Source organism: Silurus meridionalis, chromosome 20 (genome assembly GCF_014805685.1).
Source record: "Silurus meridionalis isolate SWU-2019-XX chromosome 20, ASM1480568v1, whole genome shotgun sequence".
Classification (NCBI taxonomy): Eukaryota; Metazoa; Chordata; class Actinopteri; order Siluriformes; family Siluridae; genus Silurus; species Silurus meridionalis.
The window spans coordinates 13,481,866-13,499,285 of record NC_060903.1 but is presented as its reverse complement, the minus strand read 5'-3'; the positions used below and the strand labels follow the sequence as shown (position 1 = coordinate 13,499,285).

The following is a 17,420-nucleotide window of genomic DNA, read 5'->3' as shown; positions in this document are numbered from 1 at the left end:
GTGTACTTACTCTTTCGGCTTCTCCCATTAGAGGTCGCCACAGCGGACCATCCGCATGTTTGATTTGGCACATGTTTTTACGCTGGATGCCCTTCCTAACGCAACCCTCCCCATTTATCCGGGCTTGGGACCGGCACTAAGGCTTGTGCAACCCTAATGGCTGGGGTTGGTTCCCTGACCGGGGATCGAACCCGGGCTGCAGCGGTGAGACCGCCGCATCCTAACCACTAGACCACCAGGGAAAATGGGAATGGGAATATACATTATATAATATATAAAATATATTTTCCTCATATGAATTAATTGGGGTGTTAACAATTGTACCACACATAAATTTAACATTCTCTCACACCCATTCCCACACTAAGGACAGTTTATATATTTGATAAAACTCTGTTGTGTTTGCCATTTTTCTTTTGACAGCAGAGCCGATATTAGTGGAGGGCACTGTATAAAAAAAAAAAAGAGCATCCAAATAATGATTCTTTCCTGCTTTTCATACATACATTTTAATTACGGTCGAGTATTGTAATTGTACAATGAAAAGGATGTTACATGAGTAATATCTACCTGTCTCTCAAAATCGGTTCTCTGTTTCAGGAACTTTCAAATCTAACACAGTATACATGTCAGTGTTTTTTTTATACGTCAAAGTGGATGAAAAACACAACGATGCTTGGGGAATCAAAAGAACCTGCAATTTTATTACATTTATGAACGGAGTTTTAATACAGCGGAACTATAAAACACAATTTCTTCCAATATAAAAAAAAAAAACCTTTCTGTGGTAGTCAGTTGAAACAATTTTTTTTTTTTTTTTTTTGACAAATGTATACAACATATAACCCTTTAAATCTTGGAGTGATTCAATTCCTATCGTTTTACAGTTACAGTGAAGCCCTGAGCAAGCAGCTGCTTTGTTCATTAACTCGAACATGTTAACAAACATACAGGCGTATGCGTAAAAAAAATAAAATAAAATTCAAGAACTGTCCAAAATAATGGATTATTATTCATACATAGAGGGGGGTAAGGCAGGGGAGGGGTGGAAGATGAGGAACAACACATATACAGTAGGACGAACATGGAAGCGAACACACAGAAATATAAGGCTACATCTTATTCCACTTACAGCAGAATGCAAAAGTTTGCATCTTCTACGGTTTCCAAGTGAAATGAGCCTTCGAAAAAAAAAAAAAGTAGAAGAAAATATTGATAGATCAAAAAGCTAAAGCCAAGTGAACATATGATTTATTAGAAAATGCTTCAATCACCTTCAGAAATAAAGAACAACAAACTTAATTTGTTATTACCAATAAAAAAAACAAAAAAACAAATCAGGGAACACTGGGAAAACAATCAGAATAAATGCATTCCAGGGTATACAAACTTTTGCACTCCACTGTACACCCAAGTGCTCAACAACCATTTAATTGTATCTGAAAGTGCACAGAATCTTCTCACAGTTTTGGTTCACGGAGACAGGAACGCTCCGGGAGAGTAGCTCAGATAAAAGCTCTTTACAACCGTGCTGGAAAGAAAAGCATCTCAAGTAGGAGAACAGGCAGGAGTTTGTGTGAGACTGTAGCCCCAGATCTTTGGCTGACAACCCGACATGGTCTTCTACCTCAGTGTTGCGTGTTCTGAGATGCTTTTCTGCTCACCACGGATGGAAAGAGTGTTTACTGTCAGGTTGAGCCGTTCTCCTCGTTCTCCTCAACAACTATATCTTTTATTTATTCATATTTTTTTACAGTGAATTGTATTGTATCTGATTGTGCAAACAAACTTCTCACAGGAGGTACAAACCTGAAGGTGCAAATACAGTACATGAGTAACTTGCTCATTTCACAAAGCTATCCATGTGCATGAGCAAGTGCAGATACACTACATGAATCAAAGTATTGGGACACCTGACCTTTCCTGCCTGATGTGCCTCCAAACTGTTACCACAAAGCACGAGGCACACGATTGCATAGAATGCGGTATAATAAAATTTTTCACTTGGAAACCCAAACCTGTTCCAGCATTGCGATGCCCCTGTGCACAAAGCGAGCTCCATGAAGATATGCTTTACATAATTTAGACTGGAAGATCTCCTGCTATAGAGCTCTGATCTCAACCCTACTGAACACCTTTTGGATGAATTGGAACCCTGACTCCACCCCCAGTCATCATCACCTCACCTACATCAGTGCCTAACACCCTTGTGGCTGATCAACACAAATGTTTACAAGCACACAGGAAAATCTAGTGGAACATCTTCTCAGAAGAGTGAAGGGAATTATAAGAGAAAACTGGGACTCCATGTGGAACGCGATGCTCAAAATGCACTGATGACCAGGTGTCCGCAAACTTTTGGTAATATAGCGTATGAGACACAGGTGTGTGTTTCAAACCCACGCCTGCCAGCCGGGGAAGAGGCGGCTCAGGTTTTTAGGATCCATGGCTTGCTGGATGAGAAGGTTGACCTGGCCACCGACGCTGAGCACGGTTCCCTGTTCCACACCTTTGAGTTTCTCCTGCAGCCGTAGCAGCACACGCTCAGCCACCTTGTTAAAGCTTTGACTGTCACTGTTGGTACAGAAAACAGGAACATGCTAAAGATTAACCAAGACTAACTAAGATTAAGAGCTAGTCATCGACCGTAACGAGTTTACATGATGCACACTGGACTCAGGCAAATGGATTTTTTTTTAAGTAAATTTTTTTTTATTAGAGGCGATAAGCAGAGGAGGAGGGAAAACTCGTTTTTTACTATCACTGCTGTACACTGCCTATCCCTAAACTTAAAATTTTTTTTTTGCTTATCTTAATTTTCGTCACAATCTTTGCTTTCTGGCTTCGTTTCGCCATCTAGCAGGGGCGTCTCGAGCTCGTACCTCAATTTTTTGCTCAAGTAACAAAGCAAAAAATCGACCGAGTGACCGCTCGTACCTCGGAAAACTCGTACATTAATGCACTCGTAGGTCAAGGTACCACTGTATTGTATACAGTATTTCAATTATTTTGATTTGTTTTGATAAAGAACACAGTAAGAACGTACAAACAAATTCGTTCGAACATAACTCGTTCCTAAGGTGGGAGCGCCTGTATAGGGTCATGTCTGTAAATATACGGTCTATACCGTATTTCTCAGAACAGAAGCTCTCACCTCAAAATCATGTAAACATGTTTACAATGTACTTTTAAATCCTACCGTAGCACATTTAAACTGAGACCACCGAAGACAAGCACAAACCACCACAGGAGGTCTTTCCTAACAGTGTCTAATCGAACTCTATAACTTCTCAGAGCTGACACAGTGAACACTGAAGAGTATCGCTGTGGCATTTTATGCATTACTTTTCTGTTGATGTTTTCCCTCGAAGTCTCGTTGCAGCATCGCTGTAAACTTGGAGAATCATGTCGAATTTCTCTGTGGCAGGTTTGCCCAGTTTCACGCTGAATTTCACGTTTGCGTGAACGCTGATCATGTGGTAACGCACATGATCAGAACAGCACAAGTTGCACAGCTCTCGATGTTTTCGCGCACTAACTTATGAAGGTCAGCGCTCCCTGTGACTGTGCGTGCTGCCTTGTGCTGCCACCTGTTGGCGTGTTAGAAAACTAGTCTCTAAACCTTTTGATACCTCGTACATTTGTATATCTAGAATATTTAATAAATGTTTTTTATATTTTATTAATATTTATTCCTCTTCTTATTTGAAGTAGTCTTTCTTTGGGATTAATAAAGTTTTATCTCATGGTATCTTAACTGAAATGTTCTGTTGATGAGAGAACAGCTGGTCTTTTCCCTCTGACCTCTCAAATCAGCAACAATGCACTTTAACAGTGATATATACTTATGGTAAAAATAGGTGTCAGTTTAATATATAGATTCATAAATAGGTAAAGAAGAAAATTTTATTTTATTTTTGGCTGTTTACCGGATTTTGGCCACAGATGCATATGAAGGGCTTCCCTGACCTCAACACATTAAAATTATGCTTTGATCTCAGCATTATTTTACCTGTTACAATGTGATGAAAATGTGTACATTCATATAATTTCATATAGTAGGTCAATATCACAGTGTTCTTTCTCAAAAAAAAATCATTAACATTTATTATAATATATTAAATGTAAGAATTTGACTCAAAAGACGATGCACTTTTTTAAAAAGAAAAATGGCTTTATAAAGGTTAGAAAAAAAGAAGCCCATTAAAGATTTAAAATCAATATTAACTTATTGCAAATGATTCATCTCTGTCACTGCTGTGAACTGATTACCACACACACATTAGGAAAAATATCAAAAGTTTTAGGAGTCAGCTGTCCATAGTCCAAGTTACCAGCACAATAACACACTCAGCAGAATATCGTCTAATTATTGTTATCGATAAAATCCAAAGAATATCAAGATATAATTATTTTTTGTCGATATTGCACATATCTAGTTAAGATGCATTAATATCATATATCAAATAGGTCTGCGTGATAACCTGGGTTTGCGATGACTTTCGGGTTCCTCTCCCGCTGGTGTGGGGTTGAGGGTAGCATTAAGCTCAGCCTGCTCGTCCTGCTGCTGCTGTAAATAAAAGGCCTTGAGTGGGTTCATGGTCCAGTCGAACAAAGGATCATACAGCAACACCTGCAATCCAAAACACACACGTTAAGTTTTCCAGATTCTGTCCCATATTTCCAGATTCTGTAAATCCCAACCTCGCCTCACCTCCACTATGGTCAAGAGAACCTCCTCAGAACTCCTCATGACCTCCATTGTCTTCTCACAGCACCTTAGTTATAAAAAATAATAAAAATAAAAATAACAAAAAGAAATAGGGAGAAACCTTAATTAAATGTACAGTGCATACGGAAAGTATTCACAGCGCTTCACTTTTTCCACATTTTAAGTTGGAGCCTTCTTCCAAAATGGATTAAATTTAGCATTTTCCTCATAATTCTACAATCAATACCTCATAATGTCAACGTGAAAGACGTTTGTTTGAAATCTTTGCAAATGTATTCAAAAGAAATCACGTACATAAGTATTCACAGGATTTCCTCAATACTTTGTTGAAGCATCTTTGTTTTGATTGGCACTTGGTATATCTACTTCTCAACATCATACAGTTCCGTGTCAGTTCAACAGCAAGCAGAACATTTTGAGAAGAATAAATGAAACTTCTGACTCAAACTCGCCACAACACCCGTGTCCTTATTTGCACAATTTTTTTTAAGTAGTTGAAAAGAAGGTTTTGGGCTCATGCTAATTTTACTAAATATCACTTAGTGTTTGAATCATTAATATCATTCTATTAATAGATCAGTGTGCTGAGAGTAACAGAGTCTTTTCACATAAACTGAGTGGATTAGGCAAAAGTCTTGTGACAGGAAAATTATAGGCATAATAAATCATAGTACTTTGGATACTTGAGTACATTTGAAGGCAAATACTTTTGTAGTTTCAATCAAGTGAACGTTTCAATGGAGCACTTTTACTGAAGTTATATTTTACAGTGTATCTCTATTTTCACTCAAGTACATGGTTCGTGTACTTTGTCCACCACTGCACACACATTTGCGCACACACTCACACACTATGGTCAATTTAGAAATGCTAAATCAGCCTACAATGTAGGTCTTTGTTTTGGAGAAGCAAACCAGAGAAGCCAGATGAAACCCCTAAAGCACAGTGAGAACGCCCTCTGTGAGACCTTTGTGCACACTGGTGGAAGTAGGAAACCTAAAGACTATGGAACTCTAATTCGGGACACTTACTTGGTGCCATTGAAATATAACGTTGGAAATTAATTTCCAAACTACTCATAACCTCCTGGCAAATGCAAGCTGGTTTGAGTTCTGATTTCGTGGTTAGAACATTTGCGTCATGTGACTGCATCATGAGCTTCAGCTTCATATCATTACTCATTCACAAACTAAGCCCTTTTTTGTCTTGTATAGCTAAAAAAATCTGATAATTAATCATAACTACTGTCAATTCTAACAAAATTACCAACTGACCTTCTGAAGACTCCTTCTACACCAGTGATGCCCATACCATCCACAATGTCTCTGGACAGCCTGAAGGGCACAGTCTCTGGAGTGGGCAAGATCTTTCCTTGCTCAAAGGCGACGCCTGTCAGACAAATTAAGGATGTTTAAAGTTGAAATCGAAGGAGCTAACAAAACAGGAAGTGGGTTTTCCCTTACCCAGGTCGATGTGCACCAGTTCTGCTGTCTGCTCGTCTATCAGAATGTTCTGGATGTGTCGATCACCCAGTCCAACGATGTAGCCCACTGCGAGAGAAACAGCCATTTGAACAATCAAACACAACACAAATAGAGCTTTCAAAGTGGTTTAGTTTTTACAACAATAAACCTAAAACCAGTCGTATTTTGCAATCTGACTAAAACGTACCTTTTTTTTTTTTTTAAATGCATTAGTTAATCATTGAAAAAGGGGAAAAAACAGCCTCATTACCGTATTTTCCGGACTATAAGCCGCTACTTTTTTATAAGTCCGCTCACTCGGACTGTTAACAGAAAATGCGAATCATTCATCACTCTGAAAACAACCAGGCATGAAATAACCCACTTCACCTGTGTTCTGAGCTGCACGGCATTGGGAGAAAAGCTTCACCGATGGTGATTTTTAAACGCACAACGATGCCAAAAGATAAACTCTCGAGAGAAATTGTTGTGAAAGGAAGGAGGAAGACAGTGAACAATGACTTTCTTGGTAGGCTACTGTTTAGATACAAGCCGTGTAACAGACACTGACTTTCATTAAAGCCTGTGTAAAGTTCATTAGTTTCAATGTAGACAAAAAATTCAGTGGGTGCGGCTTATATTTGTATTATATATTTATATTTTAATAGTCCGGAAATTACGGTGGTTACTATTAGTATGACATGATTCACGTGATTAATTATTTGGAACCTTTACGAACAGCAATTGCTGCCATTGTTGTGAAAACAAAAGACATTGAAGATGGAAATCGTTTGAAAATCTGTTTCTTACAAAAAATGTTCAAGAAAAAAGCCTGTAGTGTCAATACCTATGGAGGACGTAGCCACACTGCGTGTGTATGCCAGTCTCTTCTCCATCCATGTGGCCGGGTCCAGGAATCTCTCCATACAGAAGTAACGGAAAACGGGACGGAAGTTCTGGCACACTTCCATGTACGCCTGCAGCTTTCTGTCGAATTCAAGCTTCTGGGCTTCCTATATGACGATCATATAGATCTCACAGTTAAAGGATTATTTAAATAGGATTTAGTACAACATGTGAAAAACACGTGATGCACAATGTAAGCCGTAGTATTACAAAAATGACCGTGATCCATCCAGTTGGAATGATCCTCATGGTTACACACATCCCCATAGGTGTGTGACATGTCACAATAATAACCAGAAATCAACCAACCCTGCTGTGATTTTTGATATCACATGATGTCATCAAACCCGTAATCAGTAAATCATCGCAACCTAAGCGTGACATAAAAAAACTCAGAACGGCGGGGTCAGTTGATTCCTGGATATTATAGCGGCATCACGTGATGTCATCGACACTGAAAATAAGCATAATCACCAAATTACTGCAACAGAGGTGTGAGACATATCAAAACACTCAGCACAGGGGGGTGGGCTTATTGATTTCTGGGTATTGTAGTGACCACTCATGGTGTCCTCAACCCCAAAAAAAGAGCATAAACACCAAATTATTGCAACATAGGTGTGTGTGTGTGTGTGACATCAAAACACTCAGCATATGGGGGGGGTTGTTGATCTCTGGGTATTATAGTGACATCACGTAATAACAATAACATTAACCTTGAAACTGGGCGTAATCACCAGTTTACTGCAATATAGGCGACGAATGAGAATCACATCAAGTGCTTTCCCTTCCCTTCAACAAACTTTATAACCCAGAACCGAGTGTGAACATGTACAAGAGTGTTAGACGTCTGTCTGAGACGAGCTCTTGGCTAAGTTTTAGTTTCTCTTTAATGCAAGCTGCATTAAAAGGACAAACTAAAATACTGTATTCTATGATTCCTACCGCATTAGTGTGACTATTACCATCATTTTTTTGCGACAGGTTAAGCTGCTCCAGTCCAGAGGCCGAAAACGTTGGTGCGCTCCCTTCTGATGGTCCACTAGAAACTCTCCAATGGGGACAGTACCCGAGCACCACTCCAGAACACCGCTTCTCTGAGAGAAAGGCACCACCTGACAAGACAGACTGGGCATTGTAGCACTTTATTTCGGGCGTTGTAACACTTTTCAGGATATGTAAAAGAAGCACATCATGTACTTAGTTTAATACATTTTCAAAATGTAAAACACTTCCCACATAATGTTATATGCTCATCTTTTATTTATTTTTTTATTAATATTTTGTCATGGTATTAAATTGTATATACTAGGAAAGAAAATAGAATACAAATGTAAAAAAATGAAAAGAAGCAGGGAAAAAGCCTTTTTTTTTTTTTTTTTTTTTTTTAAATCGACCTTGTAGCGCCGAATGTTGAGTTTCCTCCTGCGTGTGTCGGCATTGCGCTGCAGCAGCGTGGAGCACATCTGAAACACCTGCTGCATCACTGCATCCTGCCTCAGATCATCCTGCCCCTGTACAGCGGCAATGTGATGATGATGATGATGATGATGAGAAGAGGACAAAAAAAGAATTAAGATGAAGGAGGTGAAAATGAATAAAATATAAAGAAGAGGGAGAAGGAAAAAACATAACAGGAAATAAAATAAAAAAGAAATGACATAAGGTGAAAAAAGTAGTAAGAAAAAAAGATAAAAAGAAAGTATGCACACAAAAAAAATAATGCAAAAGAAATTATAAAAGAAAAAAATGGATGAAAGAATTAAAAAGAAATAAAAAATGTGAAAAGGAAAAATAAAAAAATAAAAAAGTAGACAGTGATCAAGGAGGAATAAAGAAAAAGAAGAAAATTTAAAAAATGAATAAAAGGAGAGAAAGAACACAAATTCAGAATAAGATGTAGAAAAACAAAGAGAAGAAGAAAAGGGGCGACGAAAAAGAAGAAAGAAATGTGTATCATACATTCTTATATGTAATTAATTTGTAAGGCATCTAAAAAATTGTCCTTATGTAATCGGTATTTATGATTTTTTCGTAGTTTAAATCACAACAGAAATATTACTTTATATAAGACTTTAATAATCTGATCAGTGCTTATATTTAAAGCATTAGCAAGTCATTCAATTCTAGTCTGTGGATGTATTTTTCCCCTCATTAGTCTCACCTTGACCAGCTGCCTCCTGCTCTGACCATCCGAGCCCATGCAGTCAATGATCTTCGGCAGGTTGACGCCTCCAGCCAGGTGGAAGTGAGGTTTAAAAGATCTGACTGTCACCAGATCTTCATATTCACCTGATGGATCCACCTGTATTAAAGCACACAAACAGTAATAATACACATAGACACAAACACACAGCACAAGTAATACCAGATACTCTATAACCATGTGAAAGACGGGTTCTTGGATCCTCTACAAAGTTGGACGCACACAATGTCCTTGAATGCAGTAAAAACACATTTTTCCTTGAGCTAGAGAAGACCAAAACCTGTTCCAGCATGGCAATGCCCCTGAAGAAAGTTCAATGGTCAGGTGTTCACATACTTTTAGTCGTGTAGTGTACATTTTTGGTTCAAATTATTTTATAATAAAAAACCAAAAGAATTGATGTGGCCTCTACTGTACCTTGATTTCCATTGTGGGGATTGTGACATATCCTAGATCTTTAATCTTCATGATGGGTTGATCTGTTGGGATGGGAATTGCCTCTGTACAAACACACAAACAATTCTTAGCATTCTCAAAAACAATGATGGTGATTAAAAAAACGGAAGACTTCACATGACAGAAACGACTCACTCTTCTCTGTTTTATGTTTGCTGGCATCCATGTACGCGAGGGTGATGTAGGCATGGCAGAGGCTTTCAATCTCCCGGATCAGCTGGCCCTTCTTCTGCTGGATGACATTTAGGATTTTCTGTGCCACTTCGGCTCTGTCCTGTTATGTCAGTAAAACCGTCATATCAGTATGCACCTCATGTAACCCAAAACGGTTGCTTGAAAAGAAGCTGAATGAGCTCATTAGGTGTTATGCGTACCAGGTCCAGGGGCGAAGGCCGCGCGCTGCTCTTGGACAGACGGCTGCGGGAAAAGTGCTCGTCCTTGTTGGCATTGACCAGAGCGAGAATGATGAAGAGTGTGTGATGAGGGTGGTCCATGGACGATCTGCAGATCAGCTGTGCAGCATAGACGGTTAGAATGGCACACGTCATATTTGAGGGGTGACAAAGCGATCTGTAGTTCTGCTGACATTCTGCTTCAGTCCCCGAATTGTGATGTGTTTTGATGACCCCCTAAATGACCCCAGACATGGCCTACCCAGGAGTCTTCAAGAATGGTGATTAGTATGGGGTAGTATTCTCTGATTTGGGGTGGGCCAGACAAAACACCAAAAACTAAAAATATGCACTTTAACACCGAGACAACTGGACTCTTTCGACCGCTGGTGAGAGTAAGGCCTCTCACAAGGTGGGAGACGCGCACATCCTGGCAGCGTCCCAAAGTATTGTACTGTTTATACGCTGCTAAGATAGCCTGCTATGTGAAACGTGAAATATTTGTTATAATTTTGTCGTATCGCTATTATCAGATCGAAAAATCGTAACTCGGGGACTACTTGTAGAACCAGTGACGACACAAACAACAAATACTGTACATTAAATAATCCAATTGATCACTATTTTACAGAATCTTGGCAATATTTTCAAGTACAATCACAACAAACGAAAGCCCATCAGACATAATATTTTATCTTCCAGTTTGGCATTCAAAGCTCACGTTTGAAAAGCTCCTGTCTGTGCCGCAGAAGCAATTTTACCACTCGTTAAGGCTTAAAAAGTAAAATAAAATAGGAGAAATGATGGCTATTGATGTTCCAGCAATTACTCCTCAATAGATTCCAACTTCAGTCGCCACCAACTTGCTGTCTATATCAACCAACTACATTCATTTCTGGACTGGGGTGCATTTCAACCCAGTGTTTTGTTTTCTTATGCAGTGACAGTTTTGTTTACCAAGAGTGGCCCACTTCATGGCCCATTTCCGGCCATCTTAATGCCAGAATTTACCTTTAGTAGGTGACTAACATTTTTTTAAATCAAAATGATGCCAGTGAAAGATTGGCCCTGTGACATTCCAGACTTTCTAGACTGACCTTCTCAACCTGAAAATGTAAGGGAATGAATGAAGACACAACCAGGATGATGACATGCTTTACCAATATGCAGACAAGGAAAACATTATCTGTAAATATTGAACTATTTTTAAGCAAGGTACCTCATTGAGAACAGTGTGGAATCCCACGTCTTCAGATGTGACCGGATTGGACACTTTGGTGCCCATGCGTGCAGCGAGTTGGTACATGAGGGGCAGGAACTTGTAAGATGGGATCTTGCTCACCCCTTCCTAAAATGCACAAACACATGGTAACTGTGAGGACAATCAAACTACCACAAACATTACACGTTGTCTAGGAGAACGAGGGTAAATCTCGCATGCCTGCTGAAACGTATTGCTCACTCACTTTCATCAGGTCGTTAACGCTTTTCGTGTCGGCGTTCTCCAGCCAGAGAGATGCCAGCCGGAACACCCAGGGGTCATGTTCTTCGCCCAGTGCGAGGCAGCGCATATAATTCTCCACTGCTTTGAGCAGGAAACGTCTGCGGTCGGCCTTTAAATTCTCCAAAGCGCGGACATCCAGCGTCAGCTCCCTCTGCACTTTCACTGTGTACCTGCACCAACACCGACACCAATGGTAACGTGATTTACACATTTAATCTATGATGAACGTGTAATGAAATGTAATTCTGAATTAGAGGTCAAAAGATTTTATCTACACTGTTACCAGGTTGAATCGTACTGTAACCTATTAATCAGGAATATTTTTTAAATTGAAGAAAAAAAAAAAAAAAAAACCACAACACACCATGTAAAATAGTACTGAACTTTATTACAAAAATAAAAAACAGTAATGAATTATAAAAATGTGATAAATAAAATGAATAATAGATACTGCATAATGCAACCCGGAAAAACTATCTGTATGGATATTTGCTCTATTCTGAACCCATAAATAGGTAAAGTTAAATAAAGCTGACCTGTTATCAATGACTTTTCTCTCCTTCATGAGCACTACTTCCTGTCTGGCCTTGTCCAGCAGTGCTTGTTTGTTCTCAAACTCCGATGACCTCATGTAGTTCTTGATACTTTGATACTGTGCGTCAGAGAAGCGGGCGAGCGAGAGGAATGCCTGAGTTTTCTGCCGCTGAATTTTAGGGTCTGAAGATCCGCCCTGGCCGACAGTGACAGCCTGGGCAAAACAAAAATAATATAAATAATATAGCTATAATGCTAATGTTAATAGATCACCTCAAATAATAGAGCTGTAGTCAGAGTGCACACATTGTCAGACATACAGTTGGGGAAATCATTATAAATCACTTCGCAATTCGAATGAAATTTTGAATTCAGACATTTTAAGTAAAGAAAGTTACACAAAGAATCAGTGCATGTTATGTAGTGCAATCATCTTGTTGTGAAAGTCTTGGGAAAGCTCTTTCCATAAACCCAAGATGTTTGAGATGTTTGTATACTGGAATTCAGAGGTGGGTAAGCCATTGTTTTCTGTTTCAGCAGCTGATTCCTTTCACTTTTTCTTTTTAAACCTAATCCTAATTCATCCTGATGCTTTATCTGTGGATGGAGTTCTCTTTATTGGGAGACTATTTGCTCGAAAGTTACAGAGCAAGGTTAAACTCAAGAACAATGGAGATGGATTTGAACTGTAATTAATATAAATGCTACAATGGCTTAGAACTGAAGTTACCATGAAGAGTTTTTGCTTTTAAGTGTCCATTAGTGAACAATTGATAACCTCAACAATGATGGAACTATAATGAACAGGACATTCAGTGTCACCTCGACCAAAATAGATTCCCTTCTAAATCTGGTTCCTCTCAAGGTTTCTTCCTTATACCACAGGTTTTTCCTTGCCTCTGTCACCATTGGCTGGCTCATCAGGGCTAAACTTATGGACAAATGTATACATTCAAAATTTGGATTCATCATTTGTTTACTTCTGTTTAAAGCGCAATACATATAGAAGTGAACTGAATTCTAATTTGGACACGTAGGAAGTACATTAACACCACATCAATAACGTTTGCCTGTGCCATTCCACTTTATTAAATATAACTTTTAATGGATTATAATATAAAGATTTCTTTATCTGTGTACAATTCTTGAGTTTATACCAATGCCTGGTTGGATTTTCATGAGAACTGCAACATCAGATCTGTGTAATTAAAAGAATTTTGTGCGAAAAATCAAAACTTATAGTGATTTTTTATAATGGATTTTTATGTTGAAATAAGGTAATTTATTGCTAAAAATATAATTATTAATTATAAAATGAAGTAATAGTACACTAAAAATACCGTACAGTGTGCATCATACATTTACACAAAACAAAGAACATTTGAAGACATACCTACACTGGATTTAGCCAATAAAAATAAAGAATGCAGAGAAGAGTATTTTTAACTCAGCCCCTTATTCGACGTCATAGGACACTTCAACCAATCAAGCAGAGAAACTATTCATAGGCTACACTACATTAGAGTACTGTACAAAACTGAATTTATGGCTTGAACAGTAAAAAATAAGCATTTTTGGGGTGGCGTCTGTTTATCGCGGAAATTAGATTATTTTAATTTAAAATTAGGTTAACAGGGGATGACTGCATATATATATATATATATATATATATATATATATATATATATATATATATATATATATATATATATATATATATATATATATAAATATAAAAAACTATGTGCTTATATTTATTTTCCTCAATTGAACTTCAGACTTAAGCACTGTTCAGAAGCAATGCCCAATTCTGATTTAATTTAATTTTAATACTGCAATTAGACCTGAATATAGCCCTCCTAATAAATGTATAGTAATGCCCCCTTTGTAGCACAATGACAGAAACCGAAGAACAGTTACAGGTGACATTGCTGCAAATGTATGAAAAGTGTGCTTAGTCAGATTATTTATTATAGATCATTTAATTTTGTTCTACAACACCGAATCATGCAAGGTTAAAAACATAAAACAGCATACTCCGTATTATCTCGTGATTCAATAAGGCACATCACCTGATCACATGCATCTCTGAATATGCATAACTTTCCGTAGAAATCCTTTGTAATAATAGTTTATATGCCACAATGAAAACCTTTTGCTTGAAAAAAAGCCTTATAAACGACTCACTCTCTCCAAGTAAGTTTCCAGTATTACAGCAGGACTCTCTAAACATGTCTCAGCCAGCCAGCTGCCACACAGCCTTAAACACTCAGCGTACACTGGCATCACAGCAGGGTTCACGTCCACCTGTAAAACACACATGCACGAATATTCAATCAAATTATCCAAGCGTACCCATGAAACACCTGTCATTCGCATATCCAAATATTTTTATGCACCTGAAAATAGGGTAAGTTCAAACAGGTTTTCGAATTTTATTGTTTTTTGGGAAATTAAAATTCGAAATCTGATCAATTCAGATTCAGTGTTTGATGTCAAACTCAAAGGTCATCAATTAATAGGAAAAACAAGAAAATTGCCATTGGTGTTCCAATACGACTGAAGTAGACTGAATATATAAGCATGTAGTATATAAAAACACAAGACGTATAGTATTTTACAAGCTGCTAAGTGTGTGTTCTGAATTGATTATGTAATATAGTGATGCACTATATTCTGGGTCATGTGCCTTTAACTGAGGAGTGGCTTCCATCTGGCCACTGTACCATACAGGCCCGGTTGGTGGAGTGCTGCAGAGATGGTTGATCTTCTGGAAGGTTCTCCTCTCTCCACAGAGAAACACTGGAGCTCTTTTAGAGTTCTTGGTCACCTCCCTGACTGAGGCCCTCTACCCCGATCACAGAGTTTAGACTTCTCTCACGTTGTCATTATGGGATAATGTTTGTAGAATTTTGAGAAAAATAAATCCATTTTGAAATAAGGCTGTACCGTAAAGTGGAAAAAGTGAAGCACTGTGAATATTTTCCGGATGCATTCTATACTACATGCTTGCTGTATATGAATACTCTTTGGCCTTATAAAGCCCTCATTGAATATGAATGAGCTAAACTGCACTCAGACTGCAGATGACCTGACACTCACCAGATCCTCCAGTTTATCGATCATCTGTTTGAGTAATCCCAGAGCAAGGCTTTGCTCCTTCTTCACCCAGAACACTTGCACCTCCTCCAGCTGCCACTCCCATGATGCAGCAGTGCTCCCACTCTCCGTGTTCTGCTGCTTCATCTGATACAGCGCCTGCTCTGCCAGCTAGTATACAAAACCACCAAATTTTCACACTTTCAATATTTCACTTTGGGTCTTTAAAAAGCTTCCTGATAAACAGATGAAAATACCTAAAAAAGTATTATTATTATTTAGTGGATGATTGATAAGCTCTTGCACATGCAGACCTGTGTGTTGCCTGCAGAACGCGCCAGCCTGCACAGCTCCATCAGGTGTGAAGAGTAGGTGGAGCTCAGGAAGCTCTTCCTTTCAGGCTCGGTCTGACATTTAAGAAGCATCTCCTGAATAGATGAACGCAAAGCCAGGATGGGCTCCACCAGGCTGAAATCGCTGTCTGTCAACAGGTCTAAGTGCTGATGCCACTTCCTACAGACGTCCAGCTGGCTGGATTCGCTAACATACACAAACACGCACATAAACAGCAGGGCATAGAGTTACTTTTATGGAGTATTTATGGAAGGAGTATCCAGCGTCAGCCATAGATTTCCATAGAAGTCCAGAAATGGATTTTTGGTAGTGAACAAAAGACGAAAAAGTGGGAGCAACAGAAACGCATCCATAAAGCTGATTTCATTTCATTGATTTCAGACATTAACAGAATGAGTGTAGCTTAAAACCTGAAAACAGGTAAGATGTGTTGTTCTTTACTTAATTAAAAGGAAACCTTAGAATGCAAGACCCTACAGTGCATAGCTCAGACAGCTGAGGGGATTATAGGGGTCTCCCTCCTCTCTATCCAGGACATCTTCCATACATGCTGCGTACACAAAGCCTCTGCCATTGTGAAGTATTCCTCTTACCCCTCCCACAGTCTGTTCAAGGCTCTGCCATCAGGCAGGAGGTTCTGAAACATCAGGACTACAAGGTTCTTAAACAGCTACCTCCCCCAAGAGTCCTGAACACCCTGGTGCCACCCATCACCTTGCTCCCACCTGCTTAACTGTGCACTATGGACATTAATAGTCACTTAATGGACTTTTACTGTGCACTACAAATGCACATTGGACATCTAGCACAGCTGCAGACATCTGCACTCAGGGCCTTTAATTACTTACTATAGACATCCATTCATTCTATTAAAATATGACAAAAATGACAAAAATGCTTGAGTTGAGTTGAGTTTAGTTGAAACCTGCACCGACGTGCAGCATTCGACGCCGAAACACCCGGAGGAGATATTTCCTGGCTGATAAAGTGACATCGCTTGAAGTCACATGCTTGTTAATGAATGAACTCACGCAGACATTGAACATATCAGAAATACAGCACAGTGGGGAGAGTGGCTTTCTGTGTACCATATTGATGCTGTGTGGCATCACGTGACTTCGCGTGGGCGCTAACCAACGAAATATGTGATCAAAACCTTTGCAACGTGGACTTGCTAAATGCAAAAGCACGGCGAGGTACGCCGATTGTTGGGTTATATAGTGACCCCGTCCCCTCAGAAAATAACCGGGAACACAGATGTGTGACATATCAAAAAAGCTACGCACATAAAAAAAAGAACTGCACATTGCAGTAATGAAAATGTCAGGTGATGAAGTTCTCACTATCATGCAGCACTCATGTAAATTCTAGTTCATTATTAAAATTGTCGATTGAGAATGTCATATTTTATTAAATTAGTGCTCCTTTTACAGTGCAATAAATCTCGCAATCTCTAAACAACTATTACGCTCAAGTCTTGTGGCCCCTCTGTATTATGTATCATCATTTCCACTGTTTTGAATGAAATTTTTATTCCTAATAATAAAACTTCACTGTTTAAATGCTATATGACAGATTTCATTCGAAGTTTTAAAATCCTGATTTTAACTTTCATTTGCTGTAAATACACTTTTTAAAGCCTTCAGAATTTCTCAGAATGTAGACAAGGTCGAAAATGTCATGTTCATTTTAAACTAAACATAAATATATACAGTACGGCACAAACGTTTCAGACAGGTGTGGAAATGGTATCGTGAAGTAAGAATACCGTATT

General features: G+C 38.7%; 1 protein-coding gene across 3 annotated transcripts in view; it reads right to left on the bottom strand.

The window, feature by feature from the left end:
• Window positions 1-676: 676 nt before the first annotated feature.
• atm (ATM serine/threonine kinase) overlaps window positions 677-17,420 on the bottom strand; it is a 64,595-nt gene continuing 47,851 nt past the window's right edge. For 2 of the 3 annotated variants that reach the window (XM_046876494.1, XM_046876496.1), the window contains exons 46-63: window positions 15,607-15,832; window positions 15,296-15,463; window positions 14,381-14,500; window positions 12,196-12,407; window positions 11,622-11,829; window positions 11,375-11,503; window positions 10,138-10,275; window positions 9,899-10,037; window positions 9,725-9,807; window positions 9,266-9,406; window positions 8,499-8,615; window positions 8,067-8,216; window positions 7,043-7,208; window positions 6,196-6,282; window positions 6,007-6,121; window positions 4,715-4,778; window positions 4,485-4,633; window positions 677-2,577 (exon numbers count right to left, since the gene is read on the bottom strand). In XM_046876494.1, the coding sequence (XP_046732450.1) occupies window positions 2,394-2,577; window positions 4,485-4,633; window positions 4,715-4,778; window positions 6,007-6,121; window positions 6,196-6,282; window positions 7,043-7,208; window positions 8,067-8,216; window positions 8,499-8,615; window positions 9,266-9,406; window positions 9,725-9,807; window positions 9,899-10,037; window positions 10,138-10,275; window positions 11,375-11,503; window positions 11,622-11,829; window positions 12,196-12,407; window positions 14,381-14,500; window positions 15,296-15,463; window positions 15,607-15,832 (2,596 nt within the window). In that variant the 3' untranslated portion in view covers window positions 677-2,393. The remainder of the gene's footprint in view (window positions 2,578-4,484; window positions 4,634-4,714; window positions 4,779-6,006; window positions 6,122-6,195; window positions 6,283-7,042; window positions 7,209-8,066; window positions 8,217-8,498; window positions 8,616-9,265; window positions 9,407-9,724; window positions 9,808-9,898; window positions 10,038-10,137; window positions 10,276-11,374; window positions 11,504-11,621; window positions 11,830-12,195; window positions 12,408-14,380; window positions 14,501-15,295; window positions 15,464-15,606; window positions 15,833-17,420) is intronic. The other variant, XM_046876497.1, reaches the window with a different exon arrangement.